The sequence below is a fragment of the Bufo gargarizans genome, chromosome 4 (assembly GCF_014858855.1).
Source record: "Bufo gargarizans isolate SCDJY-AF-19 chromosome 4, ASM1485885v1, whole genome shotgun sequence".
In the NCBI taxonomy this organism is placed as follows: Eukaryota; Metazoa; Chordata; class Amphibia; order Anura; family Bufonidae; genus Bufo; species Bufo gargarizans.
This window is the reverse complement of record NC_058083.1, coordinates 297,967-321,162: the sequence shown is the minus strand read 5'-3', so window position 1 is coordinate 321,162 and position 23,196 is coordinate 297,967. Positions and strand designations below refer to the sequence as shown.

General features: G+C 49.9%; 2 protein-coding genes across 2 annotated transcripts in view; one reads left to right on the top strand and one right to left on the bottom strand.

Moving 5' to 3' along the window:
* The window catches only part of LOC122933974 (probable G-protein coupled receptor 139), a 32,938-nt gene extending 23,158 nt beyond the window's left edge, over positions 1 to 9,780 (bottom strand). The window contains exon 1 of the mRNA XM_044289066.1: positions 9,649 to 9,780. Within this exon, the coding sequence (XP_044145001.1) occupies positions 9,649 to 9,721 (73 nt within the window). The 5' untranslated portion in view covers positions 9,722 to 9,780. The remainder of the gene's footprint in view (positions 1 to 9,648) is intronic.
* A 5,712-nt stretch (positions 9,781 to 15,492) lies between these two features.
* On the top strand, positions 15,493 to 22,922 carry GPN1 (GPN-loop GTPase 1). The gene is made up of 14 exons (XM_044290354.1): positions 15,493 to 15,650; positions 17,343 to 17,436; positions 17,514 to 17,553; positions 19,753 to 19,819; positions 19,896 to 19,933; positions 20,006 to 20,084; positions 20,156 to 20,250; positions 20,326 to 20,371; positions 21,371 to 21,517; positions 21,591 to 21,673; positions 21,753 to 21,792; positions 21,987 to 22,077; positions 22,476 to 22,583; positions 22,671 to 22,922. The coding sequence occupies exons 1-14, from the start codon at positions 15,555 to 15,557 to the stop codon at positions 22,754 to 22,756; spliced, it is 1,110 nt and encodes a 369-aa protein (XP_044146289.1). The 5' UTR covers positions 15,493 to 15,554; the 3' UTR covers positions 22,757 to 22,922.
* The last annotated feature ends 274 nt before the right edge of the window (positions 22,923 to 23,196 follow it).

Below are 23,196 nucleotides of genomic sequence, written 5' to 3'. Positions count from 1 at the left end.
AAGTGGATAAACAGAACTGTAAAGAAAGCAATAAATGACAAACAGAAAGCATTTAAATCACTAAAACAGGAGGGGAGCGCGGAAGCAGTGAAAAACTATAAGGAAAAAAATAGAACATGTAAAAAACTAATAAAAGCGGCCAAACTAGAGACCGAGAGATTAATTGCCAAAGAGAGTAAAACTAACCCTAAAATGTTCTTCAATTATATAAATGTTAAAAAGTATAAATCTGAAGGTGTCGGCCCTTTAAAGAGTAATGAGGAGAAAGCAAAGCTGTTAAATATTTTTTTCTCCAATGTATTCACTGAGGAAAATAAACTGTCAGATGAAATGCTGAATGTTGAAATAAATTCCCCATTAAAAGTGTCCTGTCTGACCCAGGAAGAAGGACAACAGCGACTTAAAAAGATTAAAATAGACAAATTGCCAGGACCAGATGGCATACACCCCCGTATCCTAAGGGAATTAAGTAATGTCATAGCCAGACCCTTATTTCTGATATTTGCAGACTCTATACTGACAGGGAATGTCCCACAGGATTGGCGCATGGCAAATGTGGTGCCAATATTCAAAAAGGGTCCAAAAACAGAGCCTGGAAACTATAGGCCGGTCAGTTTAACATCTGCTGGGGGTAAACTGTTTGAAGGTTTTCTGAGAGATGCTATGTTAGAGCATCTTAACGGAAATAAGCAAATAACGCCATATCAGCATGGCTTCCTGAGGGATCGGTCATGTCAGACTAATTTAATCCGTTTCTATGAGGAGGTAAGTTCTAGACTTGACAGCGGCGAATCAATGGATGTCGTGTATCTGGACTTCTCCAAAGCATTTGACACTGTACCACATAAAAGGTTAGTATATAAAATGAGAATGCTCGGACTGGGAGAAAACGTCTGTATGTGGGTAAGTAACTGGCTCAGTGATAGAAAACAGAGGGTGGTTATTAACGGTACACACTCAGATTGGGTCACTGTCACTAGTGGAGTACCTCAGGGGTCAGTACTGGAGAGGTCACTGTCACTAGTGGGGTACCTCAGGGGTCAGTACTGGAGGGGTCACTGTCACTAGTGGGGTACCTCAGGGGTCAGTACTGGAGGAGTCACTGTCACTAGTGGGGTACCTCAGGGGTCAGTACTGGAGGGGTCACTGTCACTAGTGGGGTACCTCAGGGGTCAGTACTGGAGGGGTCACTGTCACTAGTGGGGTACCTCAGGGGTCAGTATTGGGCCCTGTTCTCTTCAATATATTTATTAATGATCTTGTAGAAGGCTTGCACAGTAAAGTATCAATTTTCGCAGATGACACTAAACTGTGGAAAGTAATTGACACTAAAGAGGACAATATACTGTATATATACATACTACAGAGGACAGTATACTGTATATATACTACAGAGGACAGTATACTGTATATATACTACAGAGGACAGTATACTGTATATATACTACAGAGGACAGTATACTGTACATATACTACAGAGGACAGTATACTGTACATATACTACAGAGGACAGTATACTGTATATATACTACAGAGGACAGTATACTGTACATATACTACAGAGGACAGTATACTGTATATATACTACAGAGGACAGTATACTGTATATACACTACAGAGGACAGTATACTGTATATATACTACAGAGGACAGTATACTGTACATATACTACAGAGGACAGTATACTGTATATACACTACAGAGGACAGTATACTGTATATATACTACAGAGGACAGTATACTGTATATATACTACAGAGGACAGTATACTGTATATATACTACAGAGGACAGTATACTGTAGTACATATACTACAGAGGACAGTATACTGTATATATATACTACAGAGGACAGTATACTGTATATATACTACAGAGGACAGTATACTGTATATATATACACTACAGAGGACAGTATACTGTATATATACTACAGAGGACAGTATACTGTATATATATACTACAGAGGACAGTATACTGTATATACACTACAGAGGACAGTATACTGTATATATACTACAGAGGACAGTATACTGTATATATACTACAGAGGACAGTATACTGTGTATATACTACAGAGGACAGTATACTGTATATACACTACAGAGGACAGTATACTGTATATACACTACAGAGGACAGTATACTGTATATATACTACAGAGGACAGTATACTGTGTATATACTACAGAGGACAGTATACTGTATATATACTACAGAGGACAGTATACTGTATATATACTACAGAGGACAGTATACTGTGTATATACTACAGAGGACAGTATACTGTATATATACTACAGAGGACAGTATACTACTACAGAGGGATCTGGATAGATTGGAGGCTTGGGCAGATAAGTGGCAGATGAGGTTTAACACTGACAAATGTAAGGTTATGCACATGGGAAAGAATAATGCAAGTCACCCGTACATACTAAATGGTAAAACACTCGGTAAGGCCTCTTTCACACTTGCGTTGTCCGGATCCGGCGTGTACTCCACTTGCCGGAATTACACACCGGATCCGGAAAAACGCAAGTGAACTGAAAGCATTTGAAGACGGATCCGTCTTCAAAATGCGTTCAGTGTTACTATGGCAGCCAGGACGCTATTAAAGTCCTGGTTGCCATAGTAGGAGCGGGAAGCGGGGGAGCGGCATACTTACAGTCCGTGCGGCTCCCGGGGCGCTCCAGAATGACGTCAGAGCGCCCCATGCACATGGATGACGTGCCATGCGATCACGTCATCCATGCGTGTGGGGCGCCCTGACGTCACTCTGGAGCGCCCCGGGAGCCGCACGGACGGTAAGTATGCTGCTCCCCCGCTCCCCGCTCCACTTTACCATGGCTGCCAGGACTTTAGCGTCCCGGCAGCCATGGTAACCATTCAGAAAAAGCTAAACGTCGGATCCGGCAATGCGCCGAAACGACGTTTAGCTTAAGGCCGGATCCGGATCAATGCCTTTCAATGAGCATTAATTCCGGATCCGGCCTTGCGGCAAGTCTTCAGGATTTTTGGCCGGAGCAAAAAGCGCAGCATGCTGCGGTATTTTCTCCGGCCAAAAAACGTTCCGTTCCGGAACTGAAGACATCCTGATGCATCCTGAACGGATTTCACTCCATTCAGAATGCATGGGGATAATCCTGATCAGGATTCTTCCGGCATAGAGCCCCGACGACGGAACTCTATGCCGGAAGAAAAGAACGCAGGTGTGAAAGAGCCCTAACACTGACATGGAAAAGGATCTAGGAATTTTAATAAACAGCAAACTTAGGGCACTTTCACACTAGCGGTTTTCTTTTCCGGCGCTGAGTTCCGTCCTATGGGCTCTATACTGGAAAAGAACTGATCAGGCATATCCCCATGCATTCTGAATGGAGAGTAATCCGTTCAGGATGCATCAGGATGTCTTCAGTTCAGTTATTTTGACTGATCAGGCAAAAGATAAAACCGCAGCATGCTACGGTTTTATCTCAAGCCAAAAAAACTGAAGACTTGCCAGAATGCAGGATCCGGCATTTTTCCCCCATAGAAATGTATTAGTGCCCGATCCAGCATTCAAAATACCGGAATGCCGGATCCGTCCCTCCGGTCTGCGCATGCGCAGACCGGTAAAAATGTGAGAAAAGATACAAGACGGATCCGTTCTTGCAATGCATTTGTGAGATGGATCAGCATCCGGATGCGTCTCACAAATGCTTTTAGTCACATCCAGATCGGCGGATCCAGTGGGCAGTGCCGATGACGGAACTGCTTGCCGATCACACTGCCGCAAGTGTGAAAGTAACCTAAGCTGCAAGAACCAGTGTCAGGCAGCTGCTGCCAAGGCCAATAAGATAATGGGTTGCATCAGAAGGGGCATAGATGCCGGTGATAAGAACATAGTCCTACCACTTTACACATCACTAGTCAGACCGCACATGGAGTACTGTGTACAGTTCTGGGCTCCTGTGAACAAGGCAGACATAGCAGAGCTGGAGAGGGTCCAGAGGAGGGCAACTAAAGTAATAACTGGAATGGGGCAACTACAGTACCCTGAAAGATTATCAGCATTAGGGTTATTCACTTTAGAAAAAAGACGACTGAGGGGAGATCTAATTACTATGTATAAATATATCAGGGGTCAGTACAGAGATCACTCCCATCATCTATTTATCCCCAGGACTGTGACTGTGATGAGGGGACATCCTCTGCGTCTGGAGGAAAGAAGGTTTGTACACAGACATAGAAGAGGATTCTTTACGGTAAGAGCAGTGAGACTATGGAGCTCTCTGCCTGAGGAGGTGGTGATGGTGAGTACAATACAGGAATTCAAGAGGGGCCTGGATGTATTTCTGGAGCGTAATAATATTACAGGCTATAGCTACTACAGAGGGGTCGCTGATCCAGGGAGTATTCTTATTGCCTGATTGGAGTCGGGAAGGAATTTTATATTCCCCTAAAGTGAGGAAAATTAGCTTCTACCTCACAGGTGTTTTTTTTTTGCCTTCCTCTGGATCAACTTGCAGGATGACAGGCCGAACTGGATGGACTGATGTCTTTTTTCGGCCTTATGTACTATGTTACTATGTATTAAAATTTTTAAGTTTTAAGTAAAACAAAAAAATAAGTGTCCTTTTCCCAAAATGAAGTTGAAAAAAATAGGAAAAACATTAGGTATCGCCACGTCCGTAATGACCAGCTCTATAAAAATATCGCATGATCCACCCTGTCAGGTGAACACCGTAAAAAAATAAAAACAGTGCCAAAACAGCCATTTTCTGGTCACCTTGCCTCACAAAAAGTGCAATACCAAGCGTTAAAAAAGTCATATATACCCAAAATTGGTACCAATCAAACCATCATCTTATCCTAGAAAAAATTAGACCCTAACCAAGACAATTAATCAAAAAATAAAAAATATGGCTCTCAGAACATGGCAACTGTTTTACTGTGTAAAACGTAACAAAAAAATATAAACAAAAGACATATTGGGTATCGCCGCGTCTGTAACAACCTGCTCTACAAAAATGTCACATGATATGAACGCTGTAAAAATAAATAAATAAAAACTGTGCCAGAACAGTCATTTCTTTGTTACCTCGTCTTACAAAATGCGTAATATCGAGTGATCAAAAAGTCATACCCCCAAAATAGTAATAATGTAAACGTCACCTCATCCCGCAAAAAATGATCCCTCACATAAGACAATAGCTCAAAAAATAAAAACCAATGGCACCCGTAAACCAAGTCCTGCCATGTGCCCCTACAGCAGTTTACCACCACATTCAGGAGAAAGTGCGTAACAAATTATCGGGGGCTTTTTCTCCTTGTGAAAATGAAAAATTTGGGGCTAAAGCAACATTTTATTGGAAGAAATTAAACTTTTCACTTTCACAGCCAAATGTTTCCAAATTCTGGAAAACACTTATGGGGTCAAAGTGCTCATTACACCCCTTAATAAATTCTTTGAGGGGTGTAGTTTCCAAAATGGGGTCACTTTGTGAGGGTTTCCACTGTAGGGGAACGTCAGGGTCTCAAAACGGTGCCCAAAAACCATTTTAGCTAAATCTGCCTCCAAAATCCATATGTTGCTCCTTCCCTTCTGCGCCCTGCCGTGTGCCCGTACAGCAGCTTACCACCGCATATGGGGTGTTTCTGTAAACTGCAGAGTAATGTATATTGAGGTTTTATTTTGCTGTTAAAAATGATTAACATGAAAAATCTGCACACAAATATAGAAATTTTGACCTTTTCGCCTCCATTTTCCTTTAATTCTTGTGGAACACCTCAAGGGTTAACACCGTTTGTAACATCAGTTTTAGGGGTGTAGTTATGGGTGGTTTCAATTCCGTAAAACCCCTTTTTAACTGAATTGGTGCTTAAAAAAAGTGGTTTTCAAAATTATCTTGGAATTTTTTTAAATTGCTTCTAAAATTCTAAGCCTTCTAAAAATGTAAAAATGTATATTTACAAAATGATGCCAACATAAAGCAGACAATTTTGGGTAAATTTGTTATTTTTTATATAGATAAAGGTGAAATATATCGACTCAAATTTACCACCGCCATGAAGTACAATGTCGCAGAATGGCTTGGATAAATAAAAGCGTTCCAAAGCTATTCGCACATAATGTGACACATGTCAGATTTCCAAAAGGCCGCCTGGGCAGGAGGGTAAAAAAACTGGCTCAGGGTAGAAGGGGTTAATCACATCTGCACTTTTTGGGGTTGTTTTTGATTGTTTTTTTTTTATTCAAAATTGATATTAAGAGTTCCGTTTTATGGGCATGACCTACTCCATGTTATCGGAGGTGCACTCACAAAGAGGCCTTAACCCCAAGACCACACACAGAGCAAGAGGCAATTAACCCCCACCATACTGAACAGGAACGAGATGGGACCATCGACGCCCACAAGTGGCCGACGCTCAGGACAGTGCCACCTGTCAACACCATAGTACCAGGGTGCTGCCCCCAGGTCGATAGGAGACCTGCCAGAAGAGCGTTGGACCTCCTAGAACGCCTTCACACGCTGCAGATTGCGTTGCAGAAAATTCAGCGACTAAAACCAGTTCCATTCACTTGGACGAGGCCGACAGGAACCTGGGAAAAATCTGTCGCGGCAGCCACGTGGATGGTGCCTGAGCATTGGGGACCGCAAATTTCTGTCTCCAATGCACGAAACAGCCGAGCAACGGCCATGAGAGGGAGTCCTTAAACAGGAACACGGAGGAGCTTAGAGGAGCAGAACTGGAGGGTTTGTGGCCTCCACCGCCATAGTGATCAGGGCACATTTGTCTTTGTAACCTGCCTATAATTTAAGATCCCTTAATACATTTTATTTTTTTAACCACTTCCTGACCAGGCCTAATTTTTTGCAAATCTGACGTGTTATTTTATGTGGTAATAACTTTGGAACGCTTCTACTTATCCAAGCCATTCTGAGACTGTTTTCTCGTGACACATTGTACTTCATGATAGTCATAAATTTGAGTCGTTATATATTTCACCTTTATTTATGAAAAAAATCCCAAATTTACCAAAAATTTTGAAAAATTTGCAATTTTAAAAATTTCAATTTCTCTGCTTTTAAAACAGAAAGTGATTCCTCATAAAATATTCATGACTGAACATTCCCCATATGTCTACTTTATGTTGGCATCATTTTGGAAATGCCATTTTATTTTTTTAGGACGTTAGAAGGCTTAGAAGTTTAGAAGCAATTCTTAAAATTTTTAAGAAAATTTCCAAAACCCACTTTTTAAGGACCAGTTCAGGTCTGAAGTCACTTTATGGGGTTTACACAGTGGAAACCCCCCCATAAATGACCCCATTGTAGAAACTACACCCCTCAAGTTACTCAAAACTGATTTTACAAACTTTGTTAACCCTTTAGGTGCTCCACAAGAATTAAAGGAAAATTGATATTACATTTCTAAATTTCAATTTTTGGGCAGATTTTCTAATTTAATCCATTTTTTTTTTAACACATCGAGGGTTAACAGCCAAACAAAACTCAACATTTATTACCCCGATTCTGCAGTTTACATAAACACCCCATATGTGGTCGCAAAATGATGTACGGGCACACGACAGGGCGCAGAAGGAAAGGAATGTCATATGGTTTTTAGGCGCCATGTCCCATTTGAAGCCCCCCTGATGCACCCTTACAGTAGAAACTCCCAAGAAGTGACCCCATTTTGGAAATTAGGGTATAAGGTGCCAGTTTTATTAGTACTATTTTGTTTGAATTACTCTATATTAAGTTTTTTGTGAGGCAAGGTAACCCAAAAATGTGTTGGCACTGCTTTTTATAACATTCATCTGACAGGGTAGATCATGCGCTATTTTTATAGAGCAGATTGATGCAATGACATCAAAAATGTCTACTTTCTTAGTTTATTTCAGTTTTACATAATAAAGCATTTTTGAAAAAAAAATTGTCTCCATTTTCTGAACGCCATATTTTTTTTATTTTTCTGCCAATTGTCTTTTGTAGGGGCTCATTACTGCAGGAAGAGTTGACGTTTTTATTGGTACCATTTTTGGGTACATATGATCATTTATTAGACTTTATGGGGCAAGGTGACCAAAAAATTGGTTGTTTTAGCACAGTTTTTATTATTTATTTTTACAGTGTTCACCTGAGGGGTTGGGTCATGTGATTTTTATACAGCAGGTCGTTACGGACACGGCAATACCTAATATGTATACTTTATTTAAGTTTTACACCATAATACCATTTTTGAAACCAAAAAAATGATGTTTTATCTGCACCAAACGCGAGTGTGAAAGTAGCCTTCGTTAGGGTCTCATTTTTTTCGGGATGAGGTGACGGTTTGATTGGTATTATTTTGGGGGGCATACGCCTTTCTGATTGCTTGGTGTTGCACTTTATGTGATGTTAGGTGACAAAAAGATGGCTTTGGCATTATTTTTATTTTTATTACGGTGTTCATGTGAGTGGTTAGGTCATCTGATAGTTTTATAGCGCTGGTTGGCTGGTTGTTACGGACGCGGCGATACCGAACATGTCAACTTTTTTTAAATTTATTTCACTTTAACACAATAATAGCATTTTTGAAACAAAAAATGATGTTTTAATGTCTCCATGTTCTGAGAGCTATAGGTGACTGTTTTATTGGTACTATTTTGTGGGACATACGCCTTTTTGATCACTTTGTGCTGCACTTTTTGTGATGTAAGGTGACAAAAATTCCTTTTTTTTTTTTTAGGCTACTTTCACACTCACGTTTTCGGCAGATCCGTCATGGATCTGTAAAAACGGATCAGTTACAATAATATGACCACACGCATGCTTCATAAACGGATCCGTTTGTATTATCTGTAACATAGCCAAGACGGATCCGTCATGAACGGTTAGCGTGCAGCTGCCATCTCCGAATGGATGTTCCAGAACGTCCATTTAGAGATAAACATCCACCCATAGGACATTTATATGGGCGGTCAGGAAGTGGTTAAGTAGGAAAAGTTTATATTCACTAAGACTTGTCTCATTGGTTTGTGCATTAAAAAATTGCTGGACAAAAGTCGGATCTCCGTCTCTTTCAATGTAAAACAATTGCCCAAGTTCGCCTCAAATGAGACGGGAAAAATCAGCCCGGTCAGGAGTGGAGTAGAAATAATACCGTTTATGCGCCTAAGGCCTCATGCACACGACTATGTATTTGGCGGTCCGCAAAAAATACGGATGACGTCCGTGTGTATTCCGTATTTTGCGGACTGAAACAGCCGGCCCCTAATAGAACAGTCCTATCCTTGTCCGTAATGCGGACAATAATAGGACAGGTTCTATTTTTTTGCGGAACGGAAATACGGACAAGCGGAAACGGAATGCCCACGGAGTAACTTCTGTTTTTTTTTTGTGGACCTATTGAAATGAATGGTTCTGCATACAGTCCACACACAAAAAAAAAAAACGGAATGGATGCGGAAAGAAAATACGTTCGTGTGCATGAGGCCTAATTCTGGCACAAAAAAAAAAAAAACGCACCTACATAAACAGGTCATAAAAAAGTTGCAAAAGGTTGAAAACTGTCTAAATTTGTCTAAAAACTCAAAATAGGCGCAAAATCATTTGTAATGAGACTTAAAAATGAGACTGTAAAACAGGCGCAGAGGCTACGGAAAATGAGCGCCAGGAACTCACCTGGCATCCCAAACACACACATGATGGGGTAGAAGAGCCTCTGCACCGTCCGGATCCACGGCTCGTCCAGCATTTCGTTCCTTCCCCTCTCTATCAGCAGCAAGACTCCTATCCTCCGCAACTACTCCCCCGATACGACCTTCTGCTCACCTAGTAAAGAGGACCACTAGAAGCCCCTCCTGAGATAAGGCGTTCTGTGGGCTACTGCCCCTCACCGAGAACTGGCCCCCTCCAGATACTATTAACCCCCTAATTACTGCCCCTCACATGTCCCTACACAACTACTGCTCCCAACATGCTGCGCTCACTGGAACTACTGCCTATAACAAGCACAGTTACTGCCTCGAGACTCTGCAATTAACCCCCTAATTACTGCCCCTCTTACACTCTGCCTCCAGTTATTTCCCCTGCACTGGAGGAGTATATGCTATGCTCATGGCTCCCTGACAGCCCCCCACGCCTGCCCGGGTCTTTATAGATGCTCCTCATACCCCCCTGCACTGATTGGCGGCTGTACTGTGCGGTAAGTGTCCACTGGGTAAAGTACTTATGTTCCATCACTTGGTGCGAGGACGCCTCCCCGGGGGTCTCATCCACATACTGACAGTCATCGCACATCCCAGCACACAGCGTCATTATATCAGACACCTGACGCCATGTCACAGTCTAATCAGCGGAGACCCCCCGGGACGCCCCCACCTGCGCTCACTGTATACAGCACCACCATGCTGATTACAGGGACATTCTGTGTAGGTCCACGAGTCCCTTTCACTGGTCAGTATATGGCAAGGGAGTATTCTCCATGTATGCCGCACGGTTCTCCCCACTGCTCCGTACGCCGCGCGCTCCTCCCCACTGCTCCGTACGCCGCGCGCTCCTCCCCACTGCTCCGTACGCCGCGCGCTCCTCCCCACTGCTCCGTACACCGCGCGCTCCTCCCCACTGCTCCATACGCCGCACGCTCCTCCCCACTAATCCGTACGCCGCGCGCTCCTCCCCACTAATCCGTACGCCGCGCGCTCCTCCCCACTAATCCGCACGCCGCGCGCTCCTCCCCACTAATCCGTACGCCACGCGCTCCTCCCCACTAATCCATACTCCGCGCGCTCCTCCCCACTGCTCCGTACGCCGCGCGCTCCTCCCCACTAATCCGTACGCCGCGCGCTCCTCCCCACTTGTCACGGTCCTTTCCCATGACAGAGTTAGAAGATCTGAGAGACTGGCGGCTGCACGTTAGGTCATCTGACAGCCTGTTTTCACTTGTTGCAGTGTTGTTGGTAATGATCACATCTCTTGTCTCAGGTGCAGCTTGTGGTCATTACTGCTCCTCTATTTAGTCTGGACTCACACTTCATACCATGCGGTTGATATTCTCTGCCTGCAGTTGGAAGAGCTGGCGTGTGCTCCTCATCTGAGTTCCTGCTCATCCATTTTCTATTGAAGATAAGTGTACTTCCCTTTATACTTTGTTGTTCCCAGGGAGACGCTGGTTCGTTCATTTGGGAAGCAACCAGTAGTCTCAGACCCTGTCACTACTCCTAGGGAAAGCGGCTCTGTCACCACAATTAACCCTAATAAACCAGACATACTGGCTGCTAGGGCTCATCGTGCTGATTAAAACTATACCTTTCTTTTGTCTGTACAATAAATATCTGCAGAGAAATCAGTGTTTTTATTCATATGCAAATGAACAATTGGAGCACCAGGAGGCGGGGCTGAATCCTCTGAGCACTGCTGTGTAACACCCCCTGTGCTTTGCGCACGCCCCCTTCCCCTTGATTGACAGGTCTAGACATGGTGAGGGCAGAGCTGTGTCCTAGCATCTACATATCATATACACTATGTACTATAGCTTCACCACACTGAGATCTGCTCAGAAAGCGAATCTACATATCACTGCTGTATTCACAGGCACAATATATGATCATACCGACACCAGTCATATGTGTTCTCTTATAAGTATAGGAAAGACATGCTGAGGGCAGAGCTGTGTCCTAGCATCTACATATCATATGCACTATGTACTATAGCTTCACCACACTGAGATCTGCTCGTCACTGCTGTATTCACAGGCACAACATATGATAATACCGACACCAGTCATATGTGTTCTCTTATAAGTATAGGAAAGACATGCTGAGGGCAGAGCTGTGTCCTAGCATCTACATATCATATACACTATGTACTGTAGCTTCACCACACTGAGATCTGCTCGTCACTGCTGTATTCACAGGTAGAATGTATGATCATACAGAAAACAGCGAGCGCTTATAAGTATAGAAAAAACCTCCCCCTCTATGTGGTAATGCTATAGTTTGGTGGTTATGTGAGTGGTTTTGCATGTACAGATCCCAGGTTTGATTCTTGGGAGAAACTTTGAAGAAAAAAACTATAACAGAAGAAAACGGACATCTCTCCTGGGATCTCTGGATGCAGGGTGGACCACTAAGCCATAACATCACCATATAGACATATTATACACACTTATATAGCGCTACTATATTCCTCAGCACTTTACAGACATTAGCATCGGGCTGTCCCCAGGAGCTCACAATCTAAGGTCCATATTTGTCTTTGGAGTGTGGGAGGAAACCAGAGAAAACCCGGAGAAAACCCACACAAACACAGGGACATATGTTTTTTTTCTATGCTTATAAGCGTTAACATAGTCTATAAGGCCTTTTTCACACAGGCGAGTTTTCCGCGCGGGTGCAATGCGAAACGTGAACGCACAGCACCCGCATTGAATCCTGACCCATTCATTTCAATGGGTCTGTGCACACGAGCGTTTGTTTTTTCACACATCAGTTCTGCGTTGCGTTAAAAATCGCAGCATGTTCTATATTCTGCGTTTTTCACGCAGCCCTGGCCCCATAGAAGTGAATGGAGCTTCAGCGAAAAACACATTGTAATCCGTATGGAATGCGTTTTTCACCGATGGTTGCTAAAAGATATTGTTTGTAAACCTTCAGTTTTTTTTATAATTTGCGTGAAAAAGGCTTCAAAACGCATTGCACTCGCGCGGAAAAAACTGAACGCAATCGCAGACAAAACTAACTGAACTTGTGTCACGGAAGGTGTACAGGAAACTAGAAGACACAAAATGAAGATCCGACCGACTGGATCCAAAACTAAGGAACCAAAGGGAGAGCCCTGCATCAGACCTGGCTCTCTCCCTGACTGCTCAGCCTATGCGAAAATCCCAATGGTGGATGATCGCATATCCTCGTACCTCGACTATATAACACCTGAACACCCTATAATAGTGAGGGGACACGACCACCGGCTCCCTACACTTGATACGGAGGGAGTCAGGGTCACCTGGGATCCAGCAAACAGGAAAACACAAATGAATGAACAAAACTTATCTGTAGAAGACTCAGTAGTAGCATCCAGCATGCACACACTCCAGGAAGTTGTATAAACCACAAAGTGATGCAGTATGGGAAGGGATTTAAAGGGATGCAATCAGTGCAACTACATGATAGCTGAGAGAGGCTAACGAGATGAGAAAACGAAAGCAAAACAAAAGGAACCTCAAGCAGGAGGTTCTGAAGAACGTCTGTCAGAGCTTCTCAGATGTCTGGTGGTGACAACTTGCTTGCAAAATGGTGCGAGTTTCCCTGAACCTATCCGTATCGTTCGTGTGAAAGACAATTGCAGACAAGATTAGGCATTTTCTATTATAGTGCCGGCGAATTGCGGAATGCACATTGCCGGTGTCCGTGTTTTGCGGATCCGCAAGACACTTACGGACGTGTGAATGGACCCTCATAGTAACATTATTAAACCGCTCCGTATACAGCACCGTCCCGTCCACCGCTCCGTATACAGCACTGTCCCGTCCACCGCTCCGTATACAGCACAGTCCCGTCCACCGCTTCGTATACAGCACCGTCCCGTCCACCGCTCTGTATACAGCACCGTCCCGTCCACCGCTCTGTATACAGCACAGTCCCGTCCACCGCACAGTATACAGCACAGTCCCGTCCACCGCTCTGTATACAGCACAGTCCCGTCCACCGCTCCGTATACAGCACAGTCCCGTCCACCGCTCCGTATACAGCACAGTCCCGTCCACCGCTCCGTATACAGCACTGTCCCGTCCACCGCTCCGTATACAGCACAGTCCCGTCCACCGCTTCGTATACAGCACCGTCCCGTCCACCGCTCTGTATACAGCACCGTCCCGTCCACCGCTCTGTATACAGCACAGTCCCGTCCACCGCACAGTATACAGCACCGTCCCGTCCACCGCTCCGTATACAGCACCGTCCCGTCCACCGCTCCGTATACAGCACAGTCCCGTCCACCGCTCCGTATACAGCACCGTCCCGTCCACCGCTCCATATACAGCACAGTCCCGTCCACCGCTCTGTATACAGCACAGTCCCGTCCACCGCTCCGTATACAGCACCGTCCCGTCCACCGCTCCATATACAGCACAGTCCCGTCCACCGCTCTGTATACAGCACAGTCCCGTCCACCGCTCCGTATACAGCACCGTCCCGTCCACCGCTCCGTATACAGCACCGTCCCGTCCACCGCTCCGTATACAGCACCGTCCCGTCCACCGCTCCCTATACAGCACAGTCCCGTCCACCGCTCCGTATACAGCACAGTCCCGTGCACTGTATATAGCACCGTCCCGTACACCGCACAGTATATAGTATATATTGGTCGTATTGTTGTATAATAAAGATGACATTCAGAAATCTAGATGACAACCGCTACTGATGGTGAAATGGCAGTTACACGGTTACACCAGTTGTCAGTCAGCTTTTCCAGATAAACCCAATTACTGGAGGTCCCAGTTGTCACCCAGTATGACGTTCCTGCACTGCCTGTAACGTTCTGCTGGAACCCCCAGTGTTCACTATCACTGACCCCCCCCCCCCGACTAGCGGAATCAGCGCACGATCTCCAGACACCGCGCTCCGGCACGCTGCACTGATCTGATGTGACAGGGACGCCCCAGAGACCGGCCGCTGCTTCCAGGATGAGCTGCACAGGTAATTAAGAGCCATCCCCAAGAGGAGGAGGAGGAGCGGTGTAATTATCAGCACCAGAGAGGGCGCAGACCGCCAACTACCGCCAGGTAGAGGGCGCAGACCGCCAGGTAGAGGGGGCACAGACCGCCAGGTAGAGGGGGCGCAGACCGCCAGGTAGAGGGGGCGCAGACCGCCAAAGAGAGGGGGCGCAGACCGCCAACTACCGCCAGAGAAAGGGGGCGCAGACCGCCAACAGCCGCCAGAGAGAGGGGGCGCAGACCGCCAACAGCCGCCAGAGAGAGGGGGCGCAGACCGCCAACAGAGAGAGGGGGCGCAGACCGCCAACCGCCGCCAGAGAGAGGGGGCGCAGACCGCCAAAGGGAGTGATATTAGCAGGGGCGTAGCTAATGGCTCATGGGCCCTGGTGCAAGAGTTCAGCTTGGGGCCCCCTTCCCTCAGTGCTTTGTGGCCAAGGGCAGGAAGCGCATAGCCTTCGTGCTGCCTGAGGCTAAAATTGAAATGGCACCCCTGCCCCCATAACAAATTCTTGATTTAACCCCCTTCCCTTGAGCCAGAGGTGTATATTGACCAGCATGGACTTTCTATAATACTGGTGTCTTCGGGCCCCCTCAGGCTCCTGGGCCCGGTAGCGACTGCTACCTCTGCACCGCCTATAGCTAGTTACGCCGCTGGATATTAGGTTGCTCATCTATCACGTGTTCTCCCCATTAGTTATAATAGTCACGTGCTCTTAGTGCTAGGAGACGTCACGTGACCGGTATTTGCGTTTGTAACGCCGGGTGTTTCTAATAAAGTTATTTGCAGGGGGCGGGGAGTTGGATGCAGTGTATTCCATAGGAAGCGGAGGGGCGGCCGCTCTGTACTGCGCTCAGTGGTTGTGGAGGACCGAACAACATGGCTGAAGGCGGCGGCGACGATGAAGCGGGAGCTTCTCCACTGTGTATGATCGTGCTGGGCATGGCCGGCTCCGGGAAGACGACGTTAGTGCAGGTGAGAGTGTGACCGCGGGATTGATGGAGAGCGATCCCTCCGCCGGCTCCTCCTGTCACGTCCCCGGCCATCCCTCCGCCGGCTCCTCCTGTCACCTCCCCGGCGATCCCTCCGCCGGCTCCTCCTGTCACCTCCCCGGCGATCCCTCCGCCGGCTCCTCCTGTCACCTCCCCGGCGATCCCTCCGCCGGCTCCTCCTGTCACCTCCCCGGCGATCCCTCCGCCGGCTCCTCCTGTCACCTCCCCGGCGATCCCTCCGCCGGCTCCTCCTGTCACCTCCCCGGCGATCCCTCCGCCGGCTCCTCCTGTCACCTCCCCGGCGATCCCTCCGCCGGCTCCTCCTGTCACCTCCCCGGCGATCCCTCCGCCGGCTCCTCCTGTCACCTCCCCGGCGATCCCTCCGCCGGCTCCTCCTGTCACCTCCCCGGCGATCCCTCCGCCGGCTCCTCCTGTCACCTCCCCGGCGATCCCTCCGCCGGCTCCTCCTGTCACCTCCCCGGCGATCCCTCCGCCGGCTCCTCCTGTCACCTCCCCGGCGATCCCTCCGCCGGCTCCTCCTGTCACCTCCCCGGCGATCCCTCCGCCGGCTCCTCCTGTCACATCCGTTGACGTTGCCGTCAGTGTCCTAAAAAGCAGCATTATACTATAGTGTCTGGCATCAGAGTGGGGAGAAGTATCATTTAAAGGGTTAAGGCCTCTTTCACACTTGCGTTGTCCGGATCCGGCGTGTACTCCACTTGCTGGAATTACACGCCGGATCCGGAAAAACGCAAGTGTACTGAAAGCATTTGAAGACGGATCCGTCTTCAAAATGCGTTCAGTGTTACTATGGCAGCCAGGACGCTATTAAAGTCCTGGTTGCCATAGTAGGAGCGGGGAGCGGTATACTTACAGTCCGTGCAGCTCCCGGAGCGCTCCAGAATGACGTCACTCTGGAGCGCCCCGGGAGCCGCACGGATGGTAAGTATACTGCTCCCCGCTACACTTTACCATGGCTGTCAGGACTTTAGCGTCCCGGCAGCCATGGTAACCATTGAGAAAAAGCTAAACGTCGCATCCGGCAATGCGCCGAAACGACGTTTAGCTTAAGGCCGGATCCGGATCAATGCCTTTCAATGGGCATTTATTCCGGATCCGGCCTTGCGGCAAGTGTTCCGGATTTTTGGCCGGAGCAAAAAGCGCAGCATGCTGCGCTATTTGCTGCGGCCAAAAAACGTTCCGTTCCGGAACTGAAGACGTCCTGATGCATCCTGAACGGATTTCACTCCATTCAGAATGCATGGGGATATGCCTGATCCGTATTCTTCCGGCATAGAGCCCCGACGACGGAACTCTATGCCGGAAGAAGAGAACGCAGGTGTGAAAGAGCCCTAAATGATTTTTGCCAGTTCTCCCGCACTGGTAACGTACATGGGGCGGGGCCCCCATTAGAGCCAGTGGAGGTCGGCCTGGGCACAAGAACTGGCATCAGAGCGGGCACATTTGTGCTTTATGTTCAGTCATTGTTTGTTTTTCCATTTTTTTCACCTTTATGCCATTTCTTCTGCCTGGAATCCATTCGGGTCAGGCTGATCTTAACTGTATCTCAGGTGGGGCCACACCCTGTATGTGCTGGGGGCCAGATGGTGGCGGCTGGGGGTCGGATGGTCGCGATTGGCTGTTGACCCCTGATTTCCGCTGTTTTCATCCTCAGAGACTGACCTCCTATTTACATGGAAAGAACAGCCCTCCGTATGTGATCAACCTGGACCCCGCCGTGCACGAGATCCCCTTCCCCGCTAACATAGGTACTGCTGCCCCCCAATAACGATGTAAGTAACCCTTTCCTGGGGGAGTCTCTTACCTTCTCCTCTTCTCTCCATAGATATACGGGACACTGTGAAGTACAAGGAGGTGATGAAGCAGTATCCTTCTCATGGGCGGGGGTCATCCGCTGTATGCGGGTGGGCACCCCCTGTGTACAGATCAATGGTGGTGAGCGCCCCTCACTGATGACCTCACCTAGAACAGTGTTTCCCAACCAGTGTGCCTCCAGCTGTTACAAAACTACAACTCCCAGCATGCCCACACAGCCAAATGCTGTCCGGGCATGCTGGGAGTTGTAGTTTTGCAACAGCTGGAGGCACACTGGTTGGGAAACGCTGACCTAGAAGACCACAGGGCCTGTGGCGTGACCCCACCTAGGGGACCACAGGGCCTGTGGCGTGACCCCACCTAGGGGACCACAGGGCCTGTGGCGTGACCCCACCTAGGGGACCACAGGGCCTGTGGCGTGACCCCACCTAGGGGACCACAGGGCCTGTGGCGTGACCCCACCTAGGGGACCACAGGGCCTGTGGCGTGACCCCACCTAGGGGACCACAGGGCCTGTGGCGTGACCCCACCTAGGGGACCACAGGGCCTGTGGCGTGACCCCACCTAGGGGACCACAGGGCCTGTGGCGTGACCCCACCTAGGGGACCACAGGGCCTGTGGCGTGACCCCACCTAGGGGACCACAGGGCCTGTGGCGTGACCCCACCTAGGGGACCACAGGGCCTGTGGCGTGACCCCACCTAGGGGACCACAGGGCCTGTGGCGTGACCCCACCTAGGGGACCACAGGGCCTGTGGCGTGACCCCACCTAGGGGACCACAGGGCCTGTGGCGTGACCCCACCTAGGGGACCACAGGGCCTGTGGCGTGACCCCACCTAGGGGACCACAGGGCCTGTGGCGTGACCCCACCTAGGGGACCACAGGGCCTGTGGCGTGACCCCACCTAGGGGACCACAGGGCCTGTGGCGTGACCCCACCTAGGGGACCACAGGGCCTGTGGCGTGACCCCACCTAGGGGACCACAGGGCCTGTGGCGTGACCCCACCTAGGGGACCACAGGGCCTGTGGCGTGACCCCACCTAGGGGACCACAGGGCCTGTGGCGTGACCCCACCTAGGGGACCACAGGGCCTGTGGCGTGACCCCACCTAGGGGACCACAGGGCCTGTGGCGTGACCCCACCTAGGGGACCACAGGGCCTGTGGCGTGACCCCACCTAGGGGACCACAGGGCCTGTGGCGTGACCCCACCTAGGGGACCACAGGGCCTGTGGCGTGACCCCACCTAGGGGACCACAGGGCCTGTGGCGTGACCCCACCTAGGGGACCACAGGGCCTGTGGCGTGACCCCACCTAGGGGACCACAGGGCCTGTGGCGTGACCCCACCTAGGGGACCACAGGGCCTGTGGCGTGACCCCACCTAGGGGACCACAGGGCCTGTGGCGTGACCCCACCTAGGGGACCACAGGGCCTGTGGCGTGACCCCACCTAGGGGACCACAGGGCCTGTGGCGTGACCCCACCTAGGGGACCACAGGGCCTGTGGCGTGACCCCACCTAGGGGACCACAGGGCCTGTGGCGTGACCCCACCTAGGGGACCACAGGGCCTGTGGCGTGACCCCACCTAGGGGACCACAGGGCCTGTGGCGTGACCCCACCTAGGGGACCACAGGGCCTGTGGCGTGACCCCACCTAGGGGACCACAGGGCCTGTGGCGTGACCCCACCTAGGGGACCACAGGGCCTGTGGCGTGACCCCACCTAGGGGACCACAGGGCCTGTGGCGTGACCCCACCTAGGGGACCACAGGGCCTGTGGCGTGACCCCACCTAGGGGACCACAGGGCCTGTGGCGTGACCCCACCTAGGGGACCACAGGGCCTGTGGCGTGACCCCACCTAGGGGACCACAGGGCCTGTGGCGTGACCCCACCTAGGGGACCACAGGGCCTTTGGCGTGACCCCACCTAGGGGACCACAGGGCCTGTGGCGTGACCCCACCTAGGGGACCACAGGGCCTGTGGCGTGACCCCACCTAGGGGACCACAGGGCCTGTGGCGTGACCGATGACCTCACTTGGAACACAATACATCACTGACTTCATATATATGACATTACACCACTGATGGCAACATGACTTATGACATCACTGAAGACCTCATCTAAAAGACCACATGGCCGGTGACATCACTGATGACCTGTTAGTACTCGGTGGTCTCCTTTTTATACAGTTCAGGTTGGGGGAGGGGGTACTGTATATATGGTTACCGTTCCTGAGCTGCTCCTCCTCAGATATGGCCTTGGCCCCAATGGCGGCATCGTCACCTGCCTTAACCTCTTTGCCACTCGGTTTGACCAGGTGAGTGGTTGGCGCAGTCATGTGATGGCCTTGCTCGCTGCCCCTCCGCTGCGCTCACATCTCTCTCTCCTCACAGGTGGTGAAGTTCATAGAGAAAAGACAGAAGAACTGTAGGTAGGTATCTCGGGGTCACAGTCTGGTCCCGCAGGGTGGACATGGACACTGACTGCTCCTCCCCCTCCACAGGTTCGTCCTTATAGACACACCCGGACAGATCGAGGTCTTCACGTGGTCGGCATCAGGGTCCATCATCACCGAGGCTTTGGTAAGTGGTGAAAAGGGTTGTGACCTGTATGTGAAATAGCGCAGGAAGTCACCGCTGTCTTCTCCCCACAGGCGTCGTCCTTCCCCTCGGTGGTGGTGTACGTCATGGACACGTCGCGTAGCACCAACCCAGTCACCTTCATGTCCAACATGCTTTACGCCTGCAGGTGGGTGTCAGCCGCGGGAGGTGAGGGGACCGGGTGAGGTCACCTGACCTCTGTATGACCTGCCTTCTCTTCCAGCATCATGTACAAGACCAAGCTGCCCTTCATCGTGGTCATGAACAAGGTATGTCCTGAGTCAGACAGGAGTAATCGATCACAGCGTCACCATGGAGTGGGTATAGGGTTTAGGCCTCTATCATGATGTCATCTGGGAATGAGTGTAGGATTCAGGCAGGAGTAATCGATCACTTCTGTACCATGTAACCAGGCTTCAGGCAGGAGTAGCTGTATGCAGGGTACCTCTGCAGACAGGAGTAATCGATCACTTCTGTACCATGTAACCAGGCTTCAGGCAGGGGTAGCTGTATGCAGGGTACCTCTGCAGACAGGAGTAATCGATCACTTCTGTACCATGTGACTAGGATTCAGGCAGGAGTAATCGATCACTTCTGTACCATGTAACCAGGATTCAGGCAGGAGTAGCTGTATGCAGGGTACCTCTGCAGGCAGGAGTAATCAATCACTTCTGCCTGAATCCTAGTCACATGGTACAGAAATGATTGATTACTCCTGCCTGCAGAGGTACCCTGCATACAGCTACTCCTGCCTGAATCCTGGTTACATGGTACAGAAGTGATCGATTACTCCTGCCTGAATCCTGGTTACATGGTACAGAAGTGATCGATTACTCCTGCCTGAATCCTAGTCACATGGTACAGAAGTGATCGATTACTCCTGTCTGCAGAGGTACCCTGCATACAGCTACTCCTGCCTGAATCCTAGTCACATGGTACAGGAGTAGCTGTATGCAGGGTACCTCTGCAGACAGGAGTAATCGATCACTTCTGTACCATGTAACCAGCATTCAGGCAGGAGTAGCTGTATGCAGGGTACCTCTGCAGACAGGAGTAATCGATCACTTCTGTACCATGTAACCAGCATTCAGGCAGGAGTAGCTGTATGCAGGGTACCTCTGCAGACAGGAGTAATCGATCACTTCTGTACCATGTAATCAGGCTTCAGGCAGGAGTAGCTGTATGCAGGGTACCTCTGCAGACAGGAGTAATTGATTGCTGCTCGGCTGTTATGCATTCCTCAGACATTAAACATCTCTTTCCTGCAGACAGACATAATCGATCACAGCTTTGCGGTGGAGTGGATGCAGGATTTTGATAGTTTCCAGGACGCGCTGAACCAGGAGACGTCGTATGTCAGTAATCTGACGCGCTCCATGAGCCTGGTCCTGGACGAGTTCTACAACGCCCTGCGGGTAACGCCCGTGTCCTGTCTGTGGTGGCGGGGTGTGTGGTCACATGATCCTCACGCCGTTCCTCTCTGTCTAGGTGGTCGGGGTCTCGGCGGTGACCGGGGCCGGTATGGACGAGTTCTTTGTGAAGGTTTCAGAGGCAGCAGAAGAATATGAGAGGTGAGGAGGCACCGAGGCACCAGACCTCATGCACTTCCATTACTGTGTCCTTCCATAACAGTCTCTTCTCCCCGTGCAGAGAGTACCGGCCGGAGTATGAGCGCCTCCGCCAGGCTGCTGTAAGTGTGGGGGTACCTGAGCCCGCTGTATGGGGGGCGATACTGATCCGTGTCTTATCCCGGGATTTACCCGATCCCTGAGGGGGAGCTGATGCTGACCCTGGTCTTATCCCGGGATATATCTGGTCCATGTATGGCGGGGGGGGGTCTCGGGGTGGAGCTGATACTGATCGGTCTCTTTTCCTGGGATCCAGGAGCAGGAGAAGCTGAAGGAGCAGCAGCAGCAGTTGGATCGGTTGCATCAGGATCTGGGATCTGTGTCTCTGAACCCGGGACTCTCATCAGGTACCAATAAGAAAGATGGAGGCGCTCACCAGTACGTGGGATCGTCATGTGACTGGGGTCTCGGAGACTCTCTCGGGGTCATGTGACTAGGGTCTTGGCCCCTGTAGACAGCTGTTACTAGGTCATGTGACTGGGGTCTGGGCCCCTGTAGATGACTGTCTTGGTGTCATGTGACTGGGGTCTCGGCCCCCTGTAGACGACTCTCGGGGGGGGGGGGGGGGGTGTCATGTGACTGGGGTCTTGGCCCCCTGTAGATGACTCTCGGGGGGTGGTGTCATGTGACTAGGGTTTTGGCCCCTGTAGACGGCTGTCTCGGGGTCATGTGACTAGGGTTTTGGCCCCTGTAGACGGCTCTCTCGGGGGTCATGTGACAGGTCATTCTCTTCTCTCCCCCCCAGGACTGGATGACGAGGCTGCCGGACCGTCGGATCTGATCCTCACCCGGGGTAACATGGAGGATGAGGACGAGGCGGAGGACAGTGACACGGATGACATCGATCATTCAGGTGACACCTGGGGATCCTGGGCGACTCCTGCAGCTGCTCATAATAGGGTGGACGCAGCGCTCACGTCCGCACTCTTTCCCTCTGCAGTGGCGGAGTCGCGGCTGGAGGAGCCGGCCTTCCAGAACTTCCTGCAGCAGACACAGAGCAAGTACCGGGAGCTGGTGAAGAAGTGATGGCGCCGGCGGCCATGTTGTACGAGTCAGCGAGAGGTCAGGACCCTGTGCCGCCTCCCAGGATCTGCTTCGATGGCGTCGGGTCATGTGACTGGCGCTGCGTGTAAAGATTTATATTTTTCTGTGGAATGAGCTGTTTCTTGTATAATAGATGAGGTTTTGTTAATTGTTGTCGTCTTATGACTTGTACGGCAGTGACTCCTCCCACTACAGCACGGCACCCCCTGTGCCTGGACTGCGGTGGGGTGCACGCCCTACGATCGTCCATTCTGGGCCAGTTTAACCCTTCCCCTGCCTGCGTTCACACCTCACTCTGTGACCCTGGCCCCTGTAGCTACCCTTATTTTATCACAGGGATCAGCAACCTCCAGCTGTTCTGAAACTACAACTCCCAGCATCCTCCTTTTATTTTTATGGGAGTTACAAGAACAGCCAAGCAG